General features: G+C 39.9%; 1 protein-coding gene across 1 annotated transcript; it reads left to right on the top strand.

Moving 5' to 3' along the window:
• Positions 1-393: 393 nt before the first annotated feature.
• On the top strand, positions 394-25,044 carry LOC140953873 (glutamyl aminopeptidase-like). Its single transcript, XM_073403250.1, has 24 exons — positions 394-1,038; positions 3,097-3,487; positions 3,852-4,264; positions 4,850-4,999; positions 5,832-6,197; positions 6,733-6,913; positions 7,648-7,918; positions 9,023-9,143; positions 11,916-12,070; positions 13,621-13,734; positions 14,406-14,540; positions 15,090-15,155; positions 15,976-16,041; positions 16,335-16,519; positions 17,419-17,498; positions 17,814-17,938; positions 18,561-18,616; positions 19,797-19,947; positions 20,220-20,293; positions 20,426-20,536; positions 21,962-22,129; positions 23,054-23,197; positions 23,583-23,664; positions 24,111-25,044. The coding sequence occupies exons 1-24, from the start codon at positions 588-590 to the stop codon at positions 24,276-24,278; spliced, it is 4,224 nt and encodes a 1,407-aa protein (XP_073259351.1). The 5' UTR covers positions 394-587; the 3' UTR covers positions 24,279-25,044.
• The last annotated feature ends 2,026 nt before the right edge of the window (positions 25,045-27,070 follow it).

The following is a 27,070-nucleotide window of genomic DNA, read 5'->3' as shown; positions in this document are numbered from 1 at the left end:
GCCGTCACGCAAAGGGGAAAAATAAGAACATTCAGTTGAACATTGAGGAAAATGGCAACAAGCCTCGCCCTCTCCTAAAATGACCCAAGGAAACTGAACTTGACAACTCGATGTAGTTTGATTTTAACGAATCTTGACTTCATATCAGGCTGTGAGGTTACGCTCTACATCCTCAACCACCTTCCCCATTTTACTTTGACCTAAAGACGGCTCTGAAATCCATTAATCTTGCCTGAAAACATATCTCTATAAACATGGACCAGTCAACACAGAGCAGAAATCGGGCGATAATCCTGCGCGTTAGAATATCAAGATATCAAATGAGTACCGCCCAAGGGTCAACCCTGCAACCCTTTACCACCAAAACAGTTAGATTATCCTTGAAGCCATCGTGTTACACAGAAAACGAGGCAAAGTATGGTAAAAAGAAAACAGAAGTTATGCTGTTATAGCTGATCAAGGGTGACCAATCAAATCTCCACTGTTGAAAATTGATGATGTTTTGAGCTCATCACAGACATGACACCTTATAAAAAAGAGGTCACTTCTGCACAGTGCTGGTCTCTGAAGCAACAAATGCAGGTGGGATGGCATCGTTTTCTTCTCGAAATGCTGTTGTGTCATCTCTCTATGCGGCAGTTCTCCAGCTGTTTTTGCTACTTCCCTGTCTTGGCCAACCAACGTGCGAACCACTGAAGATCACTGTCTGCCGTCAATTTTACAGAACCACAATATTTCCAAACACGCTAAATCATAAAAGCCAAGAATCTGCTGCCGTTGAGTTTCAGCAATTCGCTCCTTTGATTAATTTGCGATGTTCGCGGGATATCGCCTTGTTCCTTTGTTCCGTCTACGTTCCTGTTTGCCCCAGTGTTCTGAAGACAGCAGTTCCACCGTGTCGCTCGCTTTGCGACAGTGTTAAAACTAGAAGTGGCTGCGAAGAGCGAATGAGAGCCTATGGTTTCAATCCGAATCGTTTAAACTGCGACAGATTTCCAAAACGGGAAGAAGGGGTATGCTACAGTGGTGATAACGATGGTAAGTGGAAGGCCTTTGTAATGAATCAGTATCAGTAATAACCTATTATCAATGATGAATCATTTCCAGAATTAACAGGCCACGCCGACTTGGTATTCTTTAGGGACGGACCATTAGAAAACTTATCGGGGTGAGGGGGCGGGCGGAGTGCAATAAAAATGTTCGCGCAAGGGAAAATTAAATGAAAAAAATTCATGCACGGCAATTAACCATAAAAATTATTCAAGCTGCGGCAGAAAAAAAACTTCATACAAGGAATTTGATAACGAAAAAAAATTCCTGCAGCTAGAAAATTCCCCACCCGCCCCCCGCCCCCCCTAACTTGTCTAATGGTCCGTCCCTTAATCCGTTTAGTGATCAACATCAATTCTCTCCTAACAATATCAGTGTATCATCAAGAGAAAAGGTTAGGAGAATTTATTAAAATAATCCCCAAAGGGAAAATGGTTTAATTATTATCAAATTCTCTCAACTAATTCTTAAATTAAATGTATGGAGATCAGTTAGGAGAATTTGTATGTGGATATTGGGGCTTAAAGTGTAAACTTCCAGGGTTATTTGGAAATGTGCCATTAAGCCTTATTAAAAGACCTTTCTAGTCGTTTTTTATAATGGAGTGACAGGGGTTAAGAAATCGGAGATCTTTAGTCTAGGGCATCACTGTCAAAAACTATTGATTCTGATTTAATTAGTCTAGTTTGCACAGGATCGCAGAATACGTACAGTAGGACTTCGGAACCCCAGCGCACAGGGTCCAGAGGAGTTTCGTGTGAATAAATGAATTACTTATTTAAAGTCTCACCTTGAAAAATGTCTATACCTGTCGCTTAGCACGATTAATTAGCCTAATGGGATCTTTATAAATCTACTGTAAACGATTTCTTCGCTTCTTATCTGACCCAGATCGACTTTTGAAAATCAATAACCGCAAGCCATATCCTCGCTGGCGCACGGCACGTCACCCGAAGGGTGACCGAAGGGCGACCGAGGCACGAAGTGCCGAGTAAAAGAAAAGACAAGGCTTTCCGTATTTTATACTTTTAGTCGATCTTGCGAGCCCTCAGTCTCTTGGTTTGCGGTCTATAGAATGTGTAACGAAACTGTAACGCGATCAATATAACCCATTTTTTCTGAGATTTTCGACGGGTTTTGATGTTCTAACCCGTGTCCTAACGACAAACGGATCTCCTCTGGACCCTGTGCCCAGCGCTGCATATAATAGCCTTAGACAAGGCTCCGCAGTGGAGGGGGTGGGGGGGGAGGCATAAAAGGGGTGAAACAGCTAAAAAAGGCGGTTTACTTCCCCCCCCCCCGGGGGGGCAGAGGTTTTTTTTTTCACCTAATATCTTAATAGTTTGGGAGCTTTATCAAACCGTGAGCAAGGGTTATTTCATTCTGGGTATTTCGAGAACGGACCTCTGGTCCCACATTGTTTTCCCCACGTATCGCAGGTAGATAAAAGGCAAATAAAGTGACAAAAGCTGAAATCAACTGCCTCATTCTTCAACGCGCGGGGCGATGGGGTACTCTAGCAATATTTGGTTATAGGTGAGCCGCTGAAGGTTTGAAACCCTGACGCTGTTTAGCACAAAAAATATCCTCAAATACATACCCTGTTCAGGAAAACACCCTCAATTTTCTTTCCCTGTTTAGGGCGAAGGACAAAATGAACGCCGTTTTGTTTTAAAGTCTTTTGTTGGCAATTGCAATTGAGCAAATTCACGTTTCGTCAGTGCTTTTGAATACTTGGAGTACAAACAAATTTCATCAAGCAAATACCCTGTTTAGGACAGACTTACACGAAATTATATACCTGGCCTGTTTAGGACAGAGAGGTCAAAAACCATACCCTGTCCAGCGGAACATCCCCGTATCTGCATATTTCAATTTGGAGGATAACCCAATCAGAAACGATGAAGTATTTCGAATAAATTATAACAGGGACCTTGAAATAAGGTAAAAGCGATACAAATCCCTTAACACGGCTAACAAGTTAGGCATGATTAGTGACCTAATCATTAGTTTAAAAATTCGACATGTTTCCTCGTTTTCCATCAGAACTCAATGGATTCCTTTTAATCGCTAACTTACGAGATGTAAGTCTTGTCAAGCTTGGCTCGACTGACCATGAAACAATTATTCCAGACCAGCAGAATGCTGTAGGAGTAGATTTCGACTTTGATACGGGTTTTATCTACTGGACTGATAAATTATCCCGCAAAATTCAGCGTGCACCTGTCAATAATAGCCGTAACATCGAGATGGTGTTGGACGATGGTCTTTCCTCTCCTGAGGGGCTTGCTGTGGACTGGCTCAATAAAAAGCTGTATTGGACTGATCCGGGTACCGATGTCGTTGGAGTAGCAGATTTTGATGGTAATAGTCGAATGAATTTAATCACAACAGGGCTGACTAGCCCAAGAGGCATTGTTGTTCATCCTTTAATTGGGTAAGTAAGAGCAGCGTACAGAAAAGGCGTTATTTGTTTTGTTTTTTGCTTTTTGTTTTGTTGTTGTTGTTGTTTTATTTTTTGCTTGGTTGCGAAGCGGGCGTGGATCACGAGACACGCGCCATCCCCCTTCGCGCTTGTCCTGCGCTTGTGTCCCCCGCCTCGCTCGTGAATCTGATAACCTAAAAAACGAGGTTCACACCTCGTCGAGCGCGCACCTCCTCCCTCTCTCCCGTGTGCTCTTCGCGTTTTCGCGGGCCTAAAATCCTTCTTTCTCTTTTCCTTGAGAACTCCTTTCACGAGGGCTGAATGCGGTAATTATTTCTACTCGCTTTTGAATCCACATCGGTTTTTTGTCCTGCAGATTCATGTACTGGTCTGACTGGGGCACCGCCGCTAAAATTGAAAAGTGCGGCATGAATGGGGACAAGTCCACCCGAAAAGTCCTCATCAATCGAGACATCGTATGGCCGAACGGAATGACCATAGACTATGAAGAAGGGAGGTTGTGGTGGACAGATGCAAGGCTCGGTACGATAGAGTCCGCAGATCTAAACGGTTTTGATCGCAAAATTACTTTACGCAGCTGGTATGTTGGTGCCTCTTTTGGTATAGCTGTTTTTGGCGATTCTATCTATTTGACAAAACGCAGCCGTGGTAGAGGGATAGTAAAGATGGACAAAGCCACTGGTAATAACTGGGTGAGAATGGGCCTTAAGTTACGAGCGCCTAAAGAGTTAGTGGTGTATCACAGACTGAGGCAGCCAGTACCACCAGGTGAGTTCGTCACAATTGGATAGAGTGATCCAGCTAACTCTCTCTTATTCTCGGAGACAGCTGTAGCAATTATTATGAGTCCATGGATGAAATCCTAAAGTGTGACCAGTCGAATGAAAGCTGCAGAGCAGCGCTCTTATGTGGCATTGTTTATAATGCTGTGCAAGGTAGTTCTAACTTTTGAGTCTGTGGATGAACTCCTCAAATGTGACCATTCAAATGAAAGCTACAGAGCAGTACCTTCCTCTGGCACTGTTTATTATGCTGTACGAGGTAGTTCTAACCTAGTTTGAGTCTGTAGATGAACTCGTTATGAAAGCTACAGAGCAGCACTTTCCTCTGGTACTGTGTATTATGCGGTACAAGATATTTTTAATTTTTGAGCCTATGGACAAAATCCTATGATGTGATAACCAAAGGAAACCTACTAAGCAGTACTTTCCTGTCGTACTGTTTATTATGGTCTACATGGTGGTTTTAACTTTATAGACTGCAGGAGAAATCCTATGGTGTAATCATTCAAATGTTATTTCGCGTGGTCGTACCTAAGAAGGAGGCTGACATGTTTGTATTCTCTTTATTCAGACGGAAATCCATGCCAGCCCAAAGCAGGATCCACAAGCTGTAGCCACATCTGTTTATTGGCTCCAAAAGACTCGTACCCGGATGGTTATTCCTGTCACTGTCCGCCAGGCCTCTTGTTGCTTTATGATAACAAGACATGTGATACCTCAGGTAACGTTGTCATCATCGGAATGTAATTCATTCCTCAAGTCACTGAAGGCTGACCCTAGGTACCCCGGCCTATGATGAGCCCCACCCCCTAGGGCGAAGGTAGTGACGGTACGTGCTAATTTTCAAGAAAGCATGGAGGCCTGAAAATAGCGAGAGAGACCCAAAATTGCAATAAAATTGTCACACGAAGATCCATTCGGAACCTCCCCGCTCAGGAAAAAGGGACTGACAGATCTCAGTTAAAACCCTATTATTTGTCTTCACCAAATAGTGTCGAATATCATCCGAAGATTTCCGAAGATCTTTCGCGTGATTCGATGTCTTCGAGACTTGACAAACATTGCTTATCACCTTCCATCAACCTTACAACGGTTGCAAATGACAATTGTTTATAAATATCCGTACCGTTGCACTTATAGACCGCGATCCTGTTTTGATCTGACGTTGAGGAAGTTTGCTCATATATGGGTATTTAATAAATGGTTCTCAAAACCAGTTAGTTCGCGGTAAATGTTTCAGTTTCCTTTTTTAATTAGTCGTTTCCTTATGAACAAAAACTCTGATGCAGTACCTGTACCATTTATCAAACTTTTTGGTAAAAATCCTGGGTGAGAAAAAGCCCTTAAGACAAAGATCCTGGCTGGAAAGTTCATTTTAACATCAACCTCTGGCTGGCTTTGGGGAGCGGATATAATTTTCCCACAGAAATTAATAATCAACCAAAAAACACTTAGTGATTGTCAAAATATTACTGGAGGCGATATCCAATCACTTTTGAAATTTTTCTCGTTGGGTACTCCTGAATTGATATACAATTTTTTGCTTCTCACAGAGAGAGAAGAAGTAAAAGGTGGTAGGGGTTCAACAACTGGAACGTCTGCTCCAACAACTCCTCCGGGCCCTACCCCCCTTGGTACTGAAGTGTGGCGGAATGTTCGTCTCCCAGACAACATTGTCCCTGTTCACTATGACGTGGTTCTTTATATTGATCTTAAGAAGCTGGTGTTCTTTGGAGATGTATCAATTCTGGTGAACGTAACAAAGCCAACTGAGAATGTACTGGTTCATTTCAATAAGATGAATATAACGTCTGCTAAAGTAGAGATGGCTTCTGGTGGAGGCGAAAAAAACTTTTTTTCGTTTATTGATCGTTTGATTAAAAATCGGTTAAAAGGGAAGCAGTACATTATGCCGCCCGGTTAGCTTAGTTGGAAGGGTGCCGGTCTGCTGAGCGGGAGGTAGAGTTAAAACCCGGGCCGGTTTTTTTGTTTTGTTTTGTTTTTTGTTTTTTTCGTGAAAATGGTAAACGCTCTTGGACATTAAAAGGCTGCATTGTCAACAATGATATACTACAATTATGTCGTTACAACAAGCAGTTGCGAACATTCTCCCGATCGCAAAATGTTAAAACTTCTAACTTTTGATAACTTGTTTCCGCCGCTACGATGTTCTCGCTAAAACAGTTAACTCGTAGCAAAATGACAACGGCTATCACGATTTCCCGCCAAAATGAAGCTGACTCCCGCGAAAGCACTACTTAGTCTTGAAAAAATCTCGTACTCGTAGACTCGTAGTCGTCCTCGTCTTGGAATCTACTTAGAAACGTCGACGAAGACGACTTCTATCAGTTAACACCCTTAGACGAAGATCTTTCTTATATTGTATATATGTATGTAGCATCTTGTCCTATTAGCTTTGCTTCGTCCTAACATCCTTTCAACTTTTTTTGGCAGGGTCCCTAGGCATACAAAAACAATTCGAATTTAAGGAAAACCAGTTCTACGTTAGTGTGATGAAGTCACCTTTAGAAAAAGGTCGACAATACCGTATTAAGATGAGCTTCCGGGCGAAGCTGACAGGAGACCTGGCAGGATTATACAAAAGAACCTACTACAAAAAAGACGGCAAAGAAGTGTAAGTTTGTTTGTTGAAATTTGAAGACAACTACAATAAACACCCGCATATAACTTTTTTTGAAGTCTGACATAATATGTTCTTGTATTTTGGGGTACTTATTGGCAATTTAGGCTAATTAGGTTCTTAATCAGGTCCCTAATTTAAATGAAGGAGATAACAGATTATTGATTACCAGAAAAATAAATAATCTTGGGTTTGGTCCTTAAAAATCCTTATTTTTTCACAATTGTATTATTATAACGGTAACAAAACTGATTACCGAATTCATATACAGTTTGGTACAGTAGGTTCTCGTTATACTTAAATTTGCAATTTCAAAGTTACACTAAAACACTCTTGGTTGAATTGTTTATCAGTATAGTAACCCACATATAACAACCTGCTTGATCTTGCTTGACTAAAGAGGCTCTTGTATTTTTGGTTTGGTATTAAAGTAACAAATTTCTGCTACGAGGTTCTTAATCCACAAGTTTTTATATGCGGGTGTTTTCTGTAAATGATATAAAACAAAGGCTGTATAATGATGGCCATTCATTTTTTCACCAGGCGAATTCGAATTTAAACGGACGAATAAATAAAACAATACTAACGGCATAACGTCAAAACATAGAAAAATAACCCATTTACATTTAGTTCATGGAGAAGAATTGTTTTACATGCTGCGATTAGAGCTGTTGAATCACCCTAAACACTATGACACATGTATAAAAGTCGCGGGATTCTGATTACAGAACCATCGCATCTACTCAGCTGCAACCAACCGATGCACGAAGAACGTTTCCTTGTTTTGATGAACCAGCACTGAAAGCAAAGTTCTCTGTGACCTTGGCACATGATCCTAGCATGATTTCCATCTCTAACATGCCAATCAAGAAACAGGAGATGAATGATGAGTGGCAGTTAGACCATTTTGAAGAAACTCCAATAATGCCAACCTATCTACTTGCATTTGTGGTGTGCGACTTTAAGAATAAAACCATTACAACCAAAGGTGGAACGAAGGTAAGTGAGGGACATTGTTGTCAACTATAGTGGAACCTCTCCTTTGAGACACCCTCCATTCAGAGGACACAAAATTTGGTCCCGGAAAAACGTTCACATCATCTTTGTATCTGTTACCTCTACTGAACGGACACATCTATTCAGGGAAGACGGAAACTTTTTCTGGGTCCCGAAACCCAGGTTTAACCTCCATTCAGGGGACTCCTTGGCGCTCAAACCACAAAATCGTTGATACGGTCATGGGTTCACTAGTCACAATGGCGACAACTTCAGAACATGAACTATCTCACTTAAAATCGGTGTAGCGCACTTGTGGGAATTCAACACACAACATCGCAAAGACACGTTAATCATGATTTTTTATACATTATCTAGCTGCTTTTTGGACTGTGTTGATATCTGATCGATATAAAAAATTGTATGACGTGTGAATAAACTGAACTAAAGTGATTGTCCTTTAGCGTAAGAAATTAATCCCATTCTCTCGTTGACACATTAAAAGGTTTCAAAGAGCTGCATGTTGAACTTCAGCACGTGTGCTGATCTTGGTGCTTGTGTAATTTGTTTATTAAATTCTCAACCTTGGTTAATGCATTTCTAGCTTTCTCATTGGTTCACTGGATTTTGTTTATCAGCTATCAGGGGCGGATCTAGGGGGAGGGTGCAGGGGGTGCGCACCCCCCCCCCCCCCCCGAGATGACCTACGGTTTTCTAATACAACTGGTATTCTGCCAAAAAAAAAAAAACTATGTGGTTTATTGGTGCTGAAGTAGAGCAAGAGCGAGTGCACCCCCTCCTAAAAAAATCCTGGATTCGCCCCTGGCTATTATACCTGCTTCTGACCTTATAAAGAAAATAAGTGCGACAGCGACATCGGCAAACTCGGACAGGCGGACAGAAATCAAAGTCAAAATAAATAAAAGTGGGCAAAAGAGAAGGTTGAGAATTTAACAAAATAATCATTCCATGCGCCCTTGTTGGACACGAGGTGTGTTATAGCCATCTCGGAGCTTCGCGCCTCATGGCTCAGTTTACCGCCTCGAATCCAACGCAGGCTCATGGAATAATTGTTATATAACCTGTTTTAATTGTTTGTTTCCGTAGATGTCCTTTTATGCTCAACCGGATTTAATAGATCAAGTGGATTATGCAATGAACAGAGGAACCAAAATGTTAGAATACATGGAGGATTATTTCGGCATCAAATACCCTCTTCCCAAAGCTGGTAAGAGCGTTCTCTTGCCATAGCCGAATAAAGAGGACAAGAGTGACGTCACGTTACCATGGTAGCAAAATTTCTGGAACACAACAATAGGACGCTTAAGCAACGACGACGGCGACGGCAACGAGAACGGTGAAATAAGGAATAGGTTTATATTAGCAAAACAACAACTTGCACGTGCGTCACGCTCTTTTGTACATTTCCTAGCCGTCGTTGCACGACTACGACATGAAACTTCCTAATTTCTCACGCCCGCTTTATGGATTTGGTTAACACAACACACTAAAATTTTCTTTTTCTTTTTCTAAACTTAGATACGGCCTTTTAGGTTTCAACTCCAGAAAATTTCGCCAACAAAATCACTTTTTAAGTTACGTTTTCTTTTGTTGTCATCCAGAAATTTTGCTACCAAGCAACGTGACGTAACGACTTCTCCAGAGTTGATATCCGTACCCAGGCCCACGCCAATTTGTCTTGCCAACATTTGTCCTTTGCAAGAAATGTATCGTGGCGTAATATTAAGGGTCCTACTATTTTTGCTAGTTTTTGCAGGCGTGTTGGAGACAGGGTAGGTCTCGAAAAAAGTCCCATTGCGTCTTTAAGGCGCTTAAGGTGACTCGACCCAGTTTTTTTGGAGGGGTACCATCCTACTTTGAAGCTCTCTGGTATCCCCACCTTTACTTTTATCGTAAGTCTAACACATAGAATGGATAACATATAGATCAATCTACAATATAACATAAAATTTTTGGCGATCGGAGTAAATGTCACGTGGTCATAATGCCACGCCCCTTTGAGGTCTGAGTCGAAAATCTGCTGTTGCCGGCATTTTTTCGTGAAAATCTCTTGGCTACACATAGTGCGCATTAGTGCCTTGCGCTGAACAGACTTTCACCAAAATCGCAAAGACCCAATTCGAGAAATTCAGCGGTTTCCAAATTTAGGTCATAATTTATGCGAAAATGATAAGCAAACTTTACACGGATTATATCTAATAAACTATGAGATTCATCTCTCTGTATTTTGGGCATCCTTATAACAGATGGGTCGTTGCAAGTCAGCAAAACGCTTTAGGCCTTGTAAATAAACGCGATTTCAAGCAAAGCAAACATATAGAAATTATAGTTTTCGCTATTTGTTGACGTTTGTCAGCGTTTAAGAGTCCTTCTCACGAAAAAAGCATTTTCTGTAAAATTCGTAGTTTTTTTTCCTTCAAATTTTTTCAGGGCCACAATTGATTAACTAACTAGCCGGACTCTGAATTTCATGGTCATTGAAAAACTGTGACATTATCTTCTATAAGCCCAAACTTGAGTAAACATTGAAGATTTTTAGCGTTTTGGCTGAGTTTGTGCTTTGGGAGTTGTCTATTGTTTCTAGTCTGTCATTATAAAGCATTCTTGTTCAGCACGCGTGCAAAAACCGCGCTTGGCTGACTTCCGAATACTCACCGAGATATAATAATTTTGGTACAGTGAGACAGGCCATCGCGTGATACATAGAGGTTTAACTCACAATTTTTAATCAATTCTCGTGCTTCTTGTGCCTTTGCAAAAAAATCAAGAAGTGCTACACACTAAATCTACTTACTATTAAAAAATGTCATTTTTTCATAGGTTTAATGCAAGCCAATAATTAAACCAAGTCGTGACGGGAATATCTCGGTGAGCATTCGGAAGTCAGCCAAGCGTGGACATTGCACGCGTGCTGAACAAGAATGCTGTATAATGACAGACTAGAAACAATAGACAACTCCCAAAGCACAAACTCAGCCAAAACGCTAAAAATCTTCAATGTTTACTCAAGTTTGGGCTTATAGAAGATAATGTCACAGTTTTTCAATGACCATGAAATTCAGAGTCCGGCTAGTTAGTTAATCAATTGTGGCCCTGAAAAAATTTGAAGGAAAAAAAACTACGAATTTTTAAGAAAATGCTTTTTTCGTGAGAAGGACTCTTAAACGCTGACAAACGTCAACAAATAGCGAAAACTATAATTTCTATATGTTTGCTTTGCTCGAAATCGCGCGCATTTACAAGGCCCTAAAGCGTTTTGCTGACTTGCAAGGACCCATCTGTTATAACGATGCCCAAAATAAAGAGATGAATCTCATAGTTTATTAGATATAATCTGTGTAAAGTTTGCTCATCATTTTCGCATAAATTATGACCTAAATTTGGAAACCGCTGAATTTCTCGAATTGGGTCTTTGCGATTTTGGTGAAAGTCTGTTCAGCGCAAGGCACTAATGCGCACTATGTGTAGCCGAGAGATTTTCACGAAAAAATGCCGGCAAAAGCAGATTTTCGACTCAGACCTCAAAGGGGCGTGGCATTATAACCACGTGACATTTACTCCGATCGCCAAAAATTTTATATTATATTGTAGATTGATCTATATGTTATCCATTCTATGCGTTAGACTTACGATAAAAGTAAAGGTGGGGATACCAGAGAGCTTCAAAGTAGGATGGTAGCCTCCCAAAAAAACTGGGTCGAGTCACCTTAAGCAACCACGACGACGACGACGTAAAATACAATTGGTTTTACGAGCAAAACAACAGCTCTTCACGTGCATCCCGCTTTTTAGTACATTTCATGCTTAACGGCAACGAAGTTTGCAATGAACGCTCCAGGCGTTTTAAAACACAACCTCAACACATTGATCGGCCATGTCGCAAAATCGTTTAATCGTGTTTAGGGCAGCAATAAAATACCCGCCTAGGATAATTTATCGTCGCAGTTTTTATTTATTTTTTTTTTTTTTACTGTGGTAGACATGATTGCTATCCCTGGCTTCGCACATGGTGGAATGGAGAACTGGGGATTGATAATTTACAGTGAGGCGACATTGTTGTACAAGCCTGGCGAATCATCAGAATCCACTAAGAAAAGTGTGGCTGGTGTTGTATCACACGAACTGGCTCACCAGGTTTGTTGAAATATTTAAAAGAAAGTCAACATTTTATTTTTTTATCTTTTTTTGTTGTTGTTGCAAGAGGAAAGAAGAATAAGAGCTGATAAGAAAATCGTAATTGTTTTCACTTTTTAAGGGAGGCGATGTTTTTCGTATATTTCCGCCCTTTTTATTTAATATCTAGCCATGTTTCCTTCAATCGAAAAAAGACTCAATTGGTTTACAGCCTTTGGATCAATTTTTTTTTTTTTAATGTTTGGATGATTTTTCGAATGTTTTTAATGTATAAAAATAAAAATTACTGAGGGAGGGGAAAACTGGAAAATACTGGATATGGGAGTTGTTAAAAATTGAAATATGCAGTGAATAATTAGTTGACAAATACCAGATAGTTGACCACCAAAACAAGGTGCTTCTGAGCCCATTAGCGGACTAAGTGGTTTCTCTGTATACCATTTCTTCCCTAATTTATTTCCTTCCAAATCAACATCATTTCCCTCCAAAAAAACACCCATGCTGCCCCCTTAAATAGTTATAATGACGTTATTTGGTTTTATTGTTGACAATAGTGGCAACCGAAAGCGTCGTAATTGTTCATAAAGCTTCATAAAGGCTGTACGCAGGACTGAGGTTTAAAAGCGAGATAGCCAAAATTACTACTCGTTTCTGATACAGTTACACGTCTTTCCACTTTGTAAAAAGGAAATTTCCAGAATTTAAATTCATTTCTACAAGGTTGTCTTCAACTCTACGTCGTCACGTGACTTGACCGCTGCCCGGAGCCATGACAAATCTTACAAATTGCTTCATCACGTGATACGCAAGTTTGTTTCACAGAACAACAAATTCCCTCAATAGGCATGAAAGTATTTGTATTAATAAGGCGGTTCACGACGATCCTCAACATTTACGGACTAATCATAAAAGGCCAAATGACAAGTAAACATAGTAACCTTTTGCGTCATTTTCTTGACGCAAAAGATTACCATGGTAAAAGCAGAACTCGTTATAAACGCCCCCAACTTTGGCTTTAAGTGTTCAAAACTCAAAGACAAGTTTGGTGACCCCCATTTTAAGCTGTCAAGTCTTACTGAAAACGTCAGGATTTAACTGCTGTGGAACCTCGATATAACGAATGGCCAAGGGACTGGCAAAATCTGTTCGCTATATCGAGGTTCGTTATATCGAGGTTCCACCGAAATCACAAAGTTTGAAAAAACTGTTAAGATTCAGCGGATTCAGAGCAATTTTTCTGCCTCTGATGCGAAGATCTGCAACACCTTTACAATGGCTGTGGTCGCACTACAGAGTTAAATCACTTATAAGGCATCTTTAATCACGCTTGAATCAACTCTCAAGTGTGACCCAAAAAATACCATTTCGAGATCTCGTCGACGAGGGTGTAATGTAAGCAGCTGAGAAACTTTCAACTCTTCCTCATTAATAGCCTGCGAAGCGCAGACGTATTTCCGGTCGTCCCTTTTGAAGCGACGACCGGAAATACGTCTGCGCTTCGCAGACTACCTCGTTAACAGCTGCACTTTTGTTTTCTGCCATATAAATAGTGGTTTGGCAACCTGGTCACTATGGAATGGTGGAATGACTTGTGGCTCAATGAAGGATTTGCCCGCTTCGTAGAGTATCATGGAGTCAATGCTACAGAACCTAATTGGAAAGTGGTAACTCACGTAACGCGTATAATTTTAGCCTTGTTCCGAGCCATTGTAAATTGGGACTGGGGGAGTGGCAAGGAAAAAGCTCTTGGTTGGCATAGTGTAAGGAGAGCAAAGTGTAGCCTACGTAGCTAGCGGGATATATCGGGCGTGATTGATTCATTCCAAGGGTGCCCTTATCGTTTTATTTTTTTTTGGGGGGGGGGGGGGGCGGGGGGGGGCTGCAAAGACGCGAGGTGAGGACTGGGAACGGGAATCCCTCGCGGCTTCACCGCTAGCTACACGCGGCAGCCCCGCCACTAAAAAGCACTAACCAACTCTGATCTGATTCCGGCAGCTAAAAAAGCTTGGAGTTTTTAAAGCACCTCTTAAATCTCTATGCGAAAGTTGTTTACGTGACGTGGTGACGTATATCTGTGACGTGTAAGTTACGTCATAACTGCACACGTCCGCCATCGAGACTGTTCAAGCACATAGATCGCGGGGCAACAAGCACCTCAAACAGTTGGATGCGAAAGTATCCATGCAACACTCACCAACATAAGAACTTAGAATTTTATAGCTGAAATAAACCCTTATGAGTAAAATTTAGCACAAAAAGAGGCCAAAGAGCTGAAATTTTGATGACGGTGATTAGTGAGCTAAAGCGTTTTAACTTTTGCCTGTTTTATTTTCAGCTTGATCGATTTGTGATAGATGATCTAAAGTCTGCATTGTCACTGGACGGTTTGACGAATTCCCACCCAATCAAGGTTCCTGTGTATCATCCTGATGAAATCTGGCAAATATTTGACACCATCTCATATAGCAAGGTATTACTTCTGCCCGGAGCACCAAAATACATAAACTTAAGTAACTTATAGCTAATTAAAATAAATAATTCGAGCAACAGTCGGCTTGCTTAGGAGCGATTGAACTCCCAAGGTTATAGTTTTAGCCCTTTTTTAAACAAATGCTGCCTAACTCACTTTTAGATAGAATTTTAAAGATAACTTAAGATGTACTACTGTTAATAAAGAGGTACTGAATGCAATCAAGAGCCATAATGTCTCTTGATGCAACCGAAACCATTTTTTATTCCAGACGTAGTAAATCGATAAACCAGATAATCGATAACAATCGACAGTAATCGATATCAATCATCGATGAATATCGATTTCCTATATCAATCGATAGAAATCGATAAAAAAAAGTTGTGACTTCTATTAATATCAATTTCCGATAGAAATCGAATGCAATCGACGGATTAAATCGACTAATATCGATTATATCGATTGATTTTAGGTATCGATTTCTATCGATTAACTACGCCTGGTTTTAGTTGATAGTTGAAGGATAACAACATTAATTGCTGTTTACAGGGAGCCTCGGTCATTCGTATGCTTCAATTCTTTCTCGGGAGAGATGCCTTTTTGAAAGGTCTCAATGTAAGTTGAATTTTTTTGAGCTGGTATTTTCATCACCTTTAAACTTTCATTTTTGAATTTCTAAGTAGCCTGAGACTGGCAAACACGAAGCGAGCGAGGAGCACCAGACAGGCGCCTTCCCCGTCGCGTGTCTCGCGCTTGCCTTCGCTCACCTGAAAAACGCCAAAAAAAACGCCTATCATCCAGGAGAGAATACTTACCTTTAGTAATGGCGTAAGAATGAGACTGGCATGTCTGAAAGTATCTGTGGTACGCTAAGGTTATTCGCGTGACACAGTGACGTCATGTGACAAATTGGGTACCATCTATATGTCAAAAATGCCTTAATTAAGTCAAAAAACAGGAGATCAATAGTAAAATGCTAAGATGACCGTAATTTATAATATCTTTTTCAAAGGCATTTTTTCTCAGTTTGACCTTCAAAGTAAAAAAAAAATTGAGGCAAGCATGCCTTTAAAAACTGAAAGCAGTACATGTCATGAACAACAGTCTGTCAAACAAAATGTTGCGAGATAAAGGTTTAAAAAAATCACCAAGTCTGAACGGTATTGACGTAGGGGTCAGTTGGCAGTTAGGCAGGGCTCAACCTTCTCCCCATCTGCTCTAAATCGCCCTGTAGACAAAAATCCAGGGCTCTATAATTTATATTCATTTGTTATGTGAGGCGCCAAAGGGGCGTGTTTCCTAGTCAATTGGTCTGAAAACAGCTATAGCTTTTTAGCAGTTGAGACCTGAAATAGGGTATAGGGTTTTAACCGTAACATAATCTTAACATATACCGGAATTAACATTGTGCTCGTTTATGATATATCCTATATAGCGTTACCTTAACAAACATCTGTATGGAAATGCAGTCACAGATGACTTATGGAACGCCCTTGAAGAGGTAATTTACATAAAAGTAAATGTTCTCCTTCGTTGTTATTGCTCTCTATCACGATTTTTTTTATGATAATTTAGACCAATGGAACGTACTTAGCATCCGCTCTATTCAATTTAAGCAAAGTCGTACTTTTTTGGTTTGGTTTCACTGTTGTTATATTTCAGTTGTCTCATTAAAGTGAGGGTATAGCCGATCAGTGAGCCCTCTTTAGTAATAAGCCAATAGTTTCTATCTAATTTAGTTATATATTAAGAAAAACATACGAATTCTTCGCGTGCCGTTTTTTTTCTTTGAAGGAGAGTTGCGTACACCCTGGTGGCTGTAAAAGAGTCAAGCAGATGATGGACACTTGGACACTGCAAATGGGTTACCCTGTGTTAACATTTACTGAGAAGAATGGTAGTGTATATACTTTGTCACAGGAAAGGTTTCTGTATGACCGCAACGCAAATGTAACCTCGAAAGACAACAGCCCATTCAAGTGAGTTCCTAACAAAAGTATTGATATTGATTTTAGCTACAAAAGTGAAGTTGAATTTTTTTTCCGTTGGTACCGGGGGAGGGAGGCATTGTAACTCTCTCGAAACTCTCAAATTTGAGTAAAGATTCGTGAATTAAATGCAAAATAACCGCAATGTGATGAGTTGAACTGAAACCATTTTAGTCTTTACATTTTATATTTGAATCAAAGACTGTTTGTTTAAGATGCCAATCATTGGTAAGATAAAATCGTGGTAGGGTAGAAGTCTGTCTCTGCGACTGGATTTTAGGGAAAAGCCAACTTAAAAAGTTATTGAAACACCAGCTCCATAAGTGGGTTGTCTTGTTCCCTCCTTCGTATGGCGTGAGTGCTACGAAAGGAAGGCAAATATATTTATAGCGGAGCCCTGTTGGTAGAAAAATCTGGTTACCCAATCCATTTTGAATTTGGTTGTCACATGACAGTACGTACGGTGGCGGAGCCGAGGGAAACATTGAGAAACATTGAGATTCGATGGAAACAAAATTAACTGTTTTCCGAGAAACCAGACTTTGAGTGATTTGTTGTTATATAGCTGGAAATTCATTAAACCTCGCTGTAATGGCGGTTTTCGTTCAACATTCACGGGTAACAGTGCACCGTTACCCTCTGGCGTGATAGATTTTGCAATGTTGCCCACTCAGATATTTTGGCGGGAAACAGTTTCATTGTTAGATGTCATGTGACGTCAGAGGAACCAATGAGAGAGAGAGCGCTGTTGGGAAAAATTGCCAGCTATATACCAAAATGAATTATTCGTCGTTTAGAATGAGAAATATGGAACTGTGGAGAGTCTGATAGCACTAATCGATGTCGCAATCACTGGTATTTCCCTATTTTTTTTGGTCATTTTATTTTAGCTACAAATGGGTTGTACCATTTACATACATCACCGAGGCCAACTCCGTGCCAATTTCCAAGCCTCTAAGTGAAACTTCAGGTAGGTTATATTACAGTTTGTTGTTATGAGTATTTGTTACTCCATTCTTATATATATGTTGTGGTTCAATTTTATCCTTGGTTCAATTTTTCTTTCCTTTTGTTTTGGGTATGGTAATGTATGATAATGAGTTTCAAACAAAAGAAAATAAAAATTGAACCAAGGATAAAATTGAACCACAACATATACCCCACTAACACAATAGAGTGCCATTCTCTCTGAAATCATTTTCTAATCGAAGTTTAAGTATTATTCTGCCAAATTTCGGAATTTTTTTTTACTTTCTCTTGGCGCATTGGTTTTTTTTGTCTGTAGTTGATATCACCTGGGATGGAAGTGGCTGGCTGAAGGGAAATGTAGGTCAAACAGGATTTTACAGAATCAATTATATGCAACAGCAGTGGGAGCAGCTCAGTAACCAACTGGACACAGACCATCAGGTCGGTTTGATGAAAATGACACCAAACTTCGTCTTAATAGGACTAACAATTTAACAGCTTTATTTTCTTATCATTTAACGTGTTCAGAATGGTTCGGTATACAAAGTGTTTTTGTTGTATCTATTTCCACTTGTATATAAGTCCATCTCTTTGTACTACTTTTGTATATATCTTTGGAGGTTTTCAGCCTTTTTTGATAACAGCATTCTTTGGCTGATCGTTTTCATTAACATTGGAATATATTCAGCAGATAATTGTAAAGGCGCTCTGTTAGCAAAGTAGGACATTTTCTAATAATAATAATAATAATAATAAAATCTAAATCGGGGAAAAGCAGAACGTAGGAATGGTGGAACGGTGGGAAATCACCCAAAATCCTAAAACGCGGAAAATAAATAAAAAAATCGATTTTCAGTGCTCTTTATTTAAACGCACATATTTGCGCGCACTTCCTAACCTTTGGTTACTGCTAGTATAGCGCTTATATTTAGAGTTCACTCACCAGAAAAAAAAAAGTTAAAACATTGCATTTATGTTATGCTTCTACTTATTCTTTAAGTTGATAATGTTAAATTACCGGTAAACTAGTAAGGTAAAATGATTTTGTAAAACTGATTTGCAGGTATTCCAAGTAGCAGACCGTGCAGGGCTGATAGATGATGCCTTTAATCTAGCCAGGTATAATTAGACCAATTTTCTTATAACAAGATTCTCGAATTCGATTGGTTCTTTACTCCTTGTGTGTTGATTAATTGGGTTGTTGCAGCACCTATATTAGCCTGCGTAGCATAGCGGTTTTGTCGAGCCGGGCGCACGAGCGGCGTAGCCGTGAGAAAAATAAAATCAAGTTGCTCCCGCCCCAATCTCCTCGCGGTTTCTCTGCCCTGGCCCGCCTTTATTACTTAGCGCGCCCAACCAAAACCGCCATGCTACACAGGCTACACCTATATAAATCTACCCGATTTCAAGTAGGTTTTGATCAGACAGGTCAAATCGTACAGTAACACAGGCAATGAAGGGTAAAAAGATCTTTTTGTTGCTATACTTTCATTATAGATTTAGTTTTGCCCAGAAGTGTCACTCCTCCACCCTTTTTGTATAGAAATATATGTACAAGATTAAAGAGCAATCTGTACATTGGGCAATGATTCATTTGTGATTCATTTGTGACATTCGGGCAATGGTTTTTTCTACAATCATAGGTGATCATGTCGGGTGGACGCTCGGGCCAGAAACAGAGAACAAAAGAATATGTCAAATTTCTGGCCTTAAAAGTGGTCGTAGTCGCTTTAAATATCTGAGAAGTGGTCGCTTACGAGAGAGTTTTTAAAACAGTATATGACTGAGAAATAAAACGGATTCTTACAAAGTGGTTGCTCACGAGGAGTGGTCGCAATGGGAGAGTTGACTGTATGCCACACAAAATGGCAGGCGAACTACAAGCTCATCAGTTCCTCAGTCAAAAACACATTTTTAATTATGATTTTATAAAAAATAGCTCATTTGAGAAAAAAATCTCTAGAAGTTTAAGCATTGAAGGTTTTTATAGTTGTATTTAAAGCTGTGAAGGCACCTTAGTCGAATAATCGAGCCGAAGATATGCGGGCAAAAGATCGTGCGAATAGTCACAATTGCGATTAATCGAGAATCAAATACGGTGTGAAAAAGCCTGATTTTGATGTGTATCTTTAATGCTAAACGAGCTCATATACTTCATATCCCCTCCTCGCAACCACTTCGAGCAAAACGTCGGTTTAATTTTTTTGGTACTTCAACAACTGATTCCATGTAATAAATAACTGATGACTAACTGGCAGTAAAAGGGCAGCACTGAACCTAGTGTATTCTTTTTATCTAGGGCTGGGTACATCAAGTATACTGTTCCGCTAAACCTTACGAAATACATGGCGAAAGAAGACGAATATGTGCCTCTGGCTACAGTCAATGATGGTATTAGCTTTATAAACAGCATTCTACCAAAGTCAAGTCCAGCGTCTAAGTATTTAGAGGTTTGTTCTACCCGAGATTTCCTGCACACACTTGATATGTGCATAAGCCTTCGCGCCTTGCTAAAAAGATAATCAATTAGCTATCGATTTGCTGGTTCCTGTTACGTAGCATTGCTTTTAAAGTCAAGCCTAAAGGTCTAAGAGATAATTCCTGGCTTTTTAATTGTGTTGACACCAAAAACCGAAAACACGCTTGAATTTTACATAAGTTTAACCAAGGTGCTTGTATGTTACCTAACGATCATGAAAACTCTTCTTTAAATGTTTGTTAGAGATATCTTAAGCACCAAGCTATGAACCAGTATCAGAAACTTGGGTTTACCGACACTGGAAGCCATCTTGAAATGCAAGTGATTTTTATCTATTTATTTATTATTTTTCAGCCACAGTACCATTTTTATCATTCTTCACCTTCTTTCGACCAGAGGATGAACTAGAGCTAGTTTATGAAACACCTGACGATGTGTTTTTCTTACAGATATAAGAGAAAACTAGTATTAAACATAATGTGCTCTGGAGGAGAACCTTCTTGCCTTAAAAACGCATCGGACTACTTTAAGAAGTGGATGGAAGATCCCGTACAGCATCCGTAAGTAAACCAGACACACCCCACACGAGTTCAAGGGGCAATATGATCATTTTGTTGAGCTGAATATCATTGTATTTATGAAAAATTTATTTGTTTAACGGTTTATACTTAACATATATCTCTCTCTCATGTTTAAAGTTTTTAGTCCAAGATTATTAAGGTTTCAGTTAGCCCACATTGTTATTATACACGGTTTTCGGTAGTATCGTCTACTTAACTTCCGCCTGCTAGCATAGGTCTCTCACAGCAAGAGAAGAGGGAGAGGAAAGAGAGAGGACTCTGCCGGCCTCCGATGCGTTTTCTATCACGCATGCACTGGCGTTTTCCTCAACAACTAGTAACGTTTTGGTCACGTGCGACTCAACTTTCAGAACCGGTTTGCGCAATAAAAACTGTAAAAAACAGTAAATTTCCGCCACAAATGTAGCCGGCGGCTACATAAAAGAACGCGTCGGAGGCCGGCAGAGGTCTCTCTCTTTCCCATCATTTTTGTCTTGCCATGAGAGACCTCTGCAAACAGGGAACTACTTAACGGATTTGTGAAACATAATGTCGTTTCTTGAAGTGTACATGCATGCTTGGTGAATTAAAGCTGGCCTTGGGTTTTACATGCACTAAGGTTCCTGTTGGGATTTTTAGTCCAACTTCACAGTTCTTTCATCAGATCCTCATTGGTTATTTTCTACCTTTCATCGACGACCATGTATAGGTGTGTTTTTATTCACTCTGTTTAGCAACAGGATGTGCAGTTAAAGTACCCACGGCCAACAAATTCAAATGTCTACAGTTTAGGTAAAAAGGTTGAATTATACAAGTACGTAGAGAAAGCAAGCAGTAGTAATGAAGTGTTGAAGCAGTAGTTGCTGAGCTGAACGTAATTAATAACGACAAGAGTAAAGAAACTATACAGAGTCCCTTTGTATCTCTCGCTGACTGAGTTAAACCCTTTTCATCTTTGCTGAAGAACCATAGCGGCTTTTAATCAAACCATAGGGGCTGTCCACACTGGGTGCCAGGCAGGAACCAGTTCCCGGGTACTGGGAGTTGTGTTCACACCATGAGAACCCTATATGTGAGTGTGTACATGTTTACTTCATTTCGCCCTGTTAGAGGCCATTTTGGAACATGGACTTAGAAGCGAGAACAAAGCAGTGGACTGCCTTAGAGCTAACAAAAACGGTGAACACACAGGGACCCGTGAACTCGGGCACCGGCACTGTGCACTAAATCTAGCGTGGCCGTTTGGAAAAAGTGTGTGTTCACATTAGTACCCAGCTAGTACCATACTCAGCAGGCACCAAGTATGAACGCTGCCATAGATCATCCAGTCTTATTGCGTGTGTAAACACTGAGCCTCTTTACTGCCACGCTCTACGCATGTCTAAACTAAAGTGATTTTTTTTCCTGTACATTCCATACTCTTAGCGTTCCAGCTAATTTTCGTTCGTTAGTCTACTTTAATGGAATAAAGAATGGTGGTGTGAATGAGTGGAATTTCGCCTTTGAGCAATTCCAAAAGACAGCAGATGCAAGTGAAAGAAGCAAGATTTTGTATGGTTTGTCGGGTGCCAGTGAACCTTGGATCTTAAACAGGTTCGGATTTAAATGGTTATCAGAGGTTAACTGTTATTTGCTTTCTCACTGCAACGGAAGCAACGAGCCACCCATTAAACGGTGCCAACAAAGAATAATAAAACAGAGAGGGAAACGCCCAGTCTAGTCCCTGGGATATGTGACCAACATCAATTTTCTCCAAACAAAATCAGTACACAATCAAGAGAAAAGGTTATGAGAACTGGTGAAATGATCACCAAAGGCGAAATGCTTTGATCTTTTATCAAATTCTTTAAACTAAGTCTTTAAGAAAATATATAGAGAACGGTCTGGAGAATTTGTATGTGGATATTTGGGGCTTAAAGGGTTCAACAATACCTTAATGTTAGCGAAAAGGTAGTATAGTTTTCTCGTACATTGTTCTAATTGATAAGAAGTATTCTTTGGAAAAGAAGAGATTGTAGTTTTGAATGAACCTCAAAAATTTCTAGCAGTTTTTAAAAAGCACATGAAAACTTTTTTTGCCACTGTCGTGGCCAGATTCTTCAATTTGCAAGCCCTTTGGTATCCAGTGTATCTTTGTAAAGTTAATTGATTTGTATAATAGAGTGGTTTTCGTTTGAGTGTCGTAAAACCAAAACCAAAGTAATTACTCTGGCCAATCACATAGGACACAGACAATACATTGAACCAATCAAAACTCGAAGTAATTACATGTGGCTGACGCAAAGCGCGGGAAAATCGTGCGAGCGCGTCACAATCGGCTTTGGTTTTACTTCTGGTTGGATGAAAAGGTGGCGCGAATCTTTTAAGCCAATCGCATCGTGTAGAAAGTGCAAAACCAATTACTTTTCGACACTCAAATGAAAACCGCTCTAGATAGTTTATGATCTCTCATCAGCTATCCCTGAGGCAAATATGTCATCTCGTCTTATAAAGTAAGTTCAATTTATTCTTTTGAAGGTATCTTCAATATTCCATTGATCCTACCAAGATGAATCCGCAAGAAACTTCGAAAGTTATAAAGTATGTGGCAGACCATAACCCTCTAGGGCGAGGGTTAGCGTGGCAGTTTGTTAAAGTTAACTGGGCCCATCTGATGTATAAGTAAGTATGTATTACTGTAATATAGACACTGCTTTGACCCAACTCTTACATCGTTTTTAAACATAAAGGCTACATCTTCAAACGTCTCATGGCGAAAATTTCTAGTAAAACCTTCATATATCTCATCAAATTTCTCCTTGTAATATCAATGCTTTGTAAAACAGAGTGGTCATGGGAATTGCGGTCATGATCACACAACGGATGTATTTGCTTGATATTTTATCAATTTCTCCCCACTACTTCTGTGGGAAATGAATGAGGGCAACAAATGAGAATTCAGATTTTGATGTTAGGGTTTAAAAGGGCTATGTTAAGCTAATTTCACCTAGAAACATCAATATCCTCGTGACATGGCCCCTTTTAACAGATGATTATTAATCCCTAGATTTGGTGCAAGATTTTTCACTATCCGATCTATAATTCTCAGCGTGACAGGCGGGTTTGCCAGTGAATTCGAACTTCAGGATGTAAGTTAACAAGCACTTTTACCTTTTAAACTGTTAATTTAATTACAGTTCAACCTCGGTTAGGAGGACCACAGGGAAGAGACAAGTGGCCACTTAATAGTGGTTTTGTTTTTGCGATTTACTGACAGTTTTGTTGGCTGGGTTCTTGTAACTGGCCGAGGTTCGACTGCATCTTTAAATTCTTAGATTTCTTAAGGACTTAGTTCGAGGAATGATGGCTTGATGGCTTTGTGAAGTGTATCGACGTACAATTTGACACTGCTTATGTTCTCATTAATTTTTTTAGTATTTTACTTCAATAAAAGGTGTCTTTTTGACTTGAATAACGTGAACCGGTTAACACGGCAATACCGTCAGTTGTGCTTATAATGATGACTAAGTGTAAATGGCCAGTGTTGAGACGAATTTTTCATGCACTCAATCGATAATTCCTTTCTTCTTTCTAGCTAAAAAGCTTTAAGGAATTAAAACACGTCGGTGATGCCGGAGCACAAGCACAACAACAGGCAGAAGAGAAAGTGTTGGCAAACATTCAATGGCGTAAGCAAAATGAGCAGGATATTGCCAAGTGGTTGAAGGATTTCCTTGTATCCAAGAACATACCACTGAATTAACCTTTCTTTTTTAGAGACTAAGGCCCAGTTCAGACGCCGTGCTTCACTTGAGCCGAGTCGTATTCAGTACCGGCGTCTAAAACAATTCGTAACAGCTGATTGAATCTGGCGGACTGGCTCAGCCGTTCTTCACGCCTGGCCCAACCGGGAATAACGGCTGTGGACCTGCGTTGATTCCCCTGGGGTTGTACTTCCTTGTAAGAGGCTAATGGGGATGTGCCGCTGGATGGGGGTCGCATTTTCACGACTGGATTGACTATAATGGGGTCGCATTTTCAATAGAGTTACTACAATGGGGTCGCACATTTTCGGAGTTTTGGGGTTTAGACAGTTCTTCATATTTACGGTTAGCAAACGTACCAGAATGTTGTACTGCAGATGAAGTAAAGTGTTCTCCATTCAATCGAAAAAAAGGGTCAATTCATAAAAATAGAAAGTGACTAAGTAGGGATTGCGAAAATTACATATTTGCCCAAAAGTGACTTTGATGGGCTCTATAATTGGCCACAGAATAGACAATAATGGGGTAGGGGCTCTGAGAGGCCAGCGGCACATACCCAGCAAAAATTAACCCAAGTACCCGACGCCCAATTTCTCATGAGTCGAACCAACTGCATAAATTTTTGGAATGTATTATTAATGTATTTTCCCCTTTTGAATTTAGTTCGACTGAATAAAGATCGGCTTCTGAATCAATTGACCCGGCCTAAATTAATTTGGGTCGGCTTAAATTGGAATTCGAGTCGGCTCATCTAAAAATATACGGCGTCTGAGGTGACTCGCTCCTACAGTATAAGTAAATCTTTACTTTTTCTGTTGTGGAAGTTGCTGTTAGTTTTATTTCATTACCGGATTTGTATAGGTAATAGCATGATTTGTAGTGATACTTGGCATAAATACCATGAGTGATATTTCGAAATCATTATACGTAATTTGAGACAATTTTGAAATATCACCAGTGGTACTTATGCCAAATATCACGCACAAATTATGCTATTATTTGTTTATACTACTACCCTCAAAAGGTTTGTAATTTTCACATGTAGGTATTTTAAATTAAGCTGAAATACCACTGCTCTAAGCCAATCAAATTGCAGAAATTTCTCATTTAGTTGTATAAATGTGGGCATGGAATTGAGAGAAAGCACAAGCAAATTTATCTACATTGACACGAATCTTCCTGCAATAAACTTGGTTTAAGTTCTTAAAGTAAAGTGGCGGAAACCCGTCTCTCCTATTTTTACTCTTTATGTGACAGTGTTGGTGACAGACATTCGTCCATTGTGTAGTAAAACAGGGCATGCAGCAAACTCGTTCCCAGGGTTCTCTGTCTCTGAAAGAGGGAGAAGAATTCTGGGAACAAGATTGGCCTGCAGGAGACAGCTTCACGAACGATCCATTGTAGCACTGTAGGCTTTTCTTAACTGCCTCTAATGCAATCACTTGTCGACATTCTAGTCCTAGCCTGGCAGTATATATGGTACTTTTATTTCCTGTCTCAAACTTATGAAGGTTGCCACGAGCCTTATATATATTTCAGGGCTAAAGCATGCCACGAAGGCCATATCATTGAGTTTAAAAGTTATAATTTTAGCTTCAAAGTAAGCAAGACGTCCAGAAAAAAAAAGGTGGAATGTCCTAACTGAAGGAGAGGAGAGGTGATAAATCAACAAGATTACTGAGGGCTTGGAACGTGGAGCAGTGAAGAGACAATCTTCTTATTTCCTGTCCTGTTGGAACAAGCCAATGAGAGCAGAGCAGATTTGATCAGAAATATAAACCGCGCGCCACGCAAAGGTGAAACAATTTGAAACATAAGAGTTAAAATGTTTAACATTGGAGCAATTGGCAACAAGCCCTCTCCTTCTCCGAAAACAACCAAAGGAAACTGAATTGTACAACTTCATAAGTATAATTTTAACAAATCTTGACTTTATATCAGGTTGTGCTGTCACGCTCTCCAAAAACTCCTCCCTCCTCCTTCCCCCGCCTGCCATTTTTTGTTTATTGTTTGCCAGAAAAACGTTTCCCTATAAACATAGACCAATCAACACAGAGCAGAAATCGGGTCATACCCCCGCGCGACACACGTCTGTGACGCAAAGATTTCTTCATTGCGTTTCTCATTTCATCAACGTTTCGCACTTAGAGAGCATAGTATCATCGGTCCAAGGAAAAAAAACATGGCAAGTTTTCAAGAATGGATGTAACAATTTGAAAAGGGGGCAGTTTAAAGGTGTAATGTGACTACGACGCAGTTACATATATAGGTGAATTACCCACTAAGAAGATAGTCTCTTTTGACCACGACATCTAATTAGTCCTTGTGGAAGAAAACGGTTTGTAATTAAAAAAGTAATTGAAGAAAAAAATCAAAACTTGACTCAATCCGTATGGCATTAAGAACAGAGAAGCCTCTCTACCTCTCAATGCAAAAGGACTCTTGAACCCTGCGGTCTTAACCTCTGCGAAGAATTCAAGTTTTATTATTTGTCAGTAGGTAATTTCCTTTCCGTATCCTTTATGTATTCATTTACTACATAAAGAATCTAAGGCGTTGTTCTAGCTGCCTGTTTTTAAGGGGCTAGATAAGGGTTGTTTGATTTTGGAAAGGACGTTTTGCACGCTTATTACTAAATTGAAATTCCTTATTGTTTGGCATGAAATAACTAGGGATTTTTTTTTTACCTTCTAAGTCTGAGTTGCAAGATTTTTTTGTCGAAAATGATCACCCGCCTTTGGTGCCCCGCCTTTAAGAGTCAAATCGCAGCCGGCCCTCACGTTTCGTTTAA

The sequence above is a fragment of the Porites lutea genome, chromosome 12 (assembly GCF_958299795.1).
Source record: "Porites lutea chromosome 12, jaPorLute2.1, whole genome shotgun sequence".
NCBI lineage: Eukaryota > Metazoa > Cnidaria > Anthozoa > Scleractinia > Poritidae > Porites > Porites lutea.
The sequence above is the reverse complement of the archived record's forward strand: the minus strand, read 5'-3'. Positions and strand labels throughout refer to the sequence as shown.

What these genes read in the sequence shown, in the direction of transcription:
- LOC140953873 (XM_073403250.1), top strand. Translation starts at nt 588, where the DNA reads ATGGCATCGTTTTCTTCTCGAAATGCTGTTGTGTCATCTCTCTATGCG. An exon ending in GATGCCTTTAATCTAGCCAG is followed by an intron (nt 18,617 to 19,796) that starts GTATAATTAGAC and finishes CTTTTTATCTAG; the next exon opens with GGCTGGGTACATCAAGTATA. An exon ending in CAGCGTCTAAGTATTTAGAG is followed by an intron (nt 19,948 to 20,219) that starts GTTTGTTCTACC and finishes AATGTTTGTTAG; the next exon opens with AGATATCTTAAGCACCAAGC.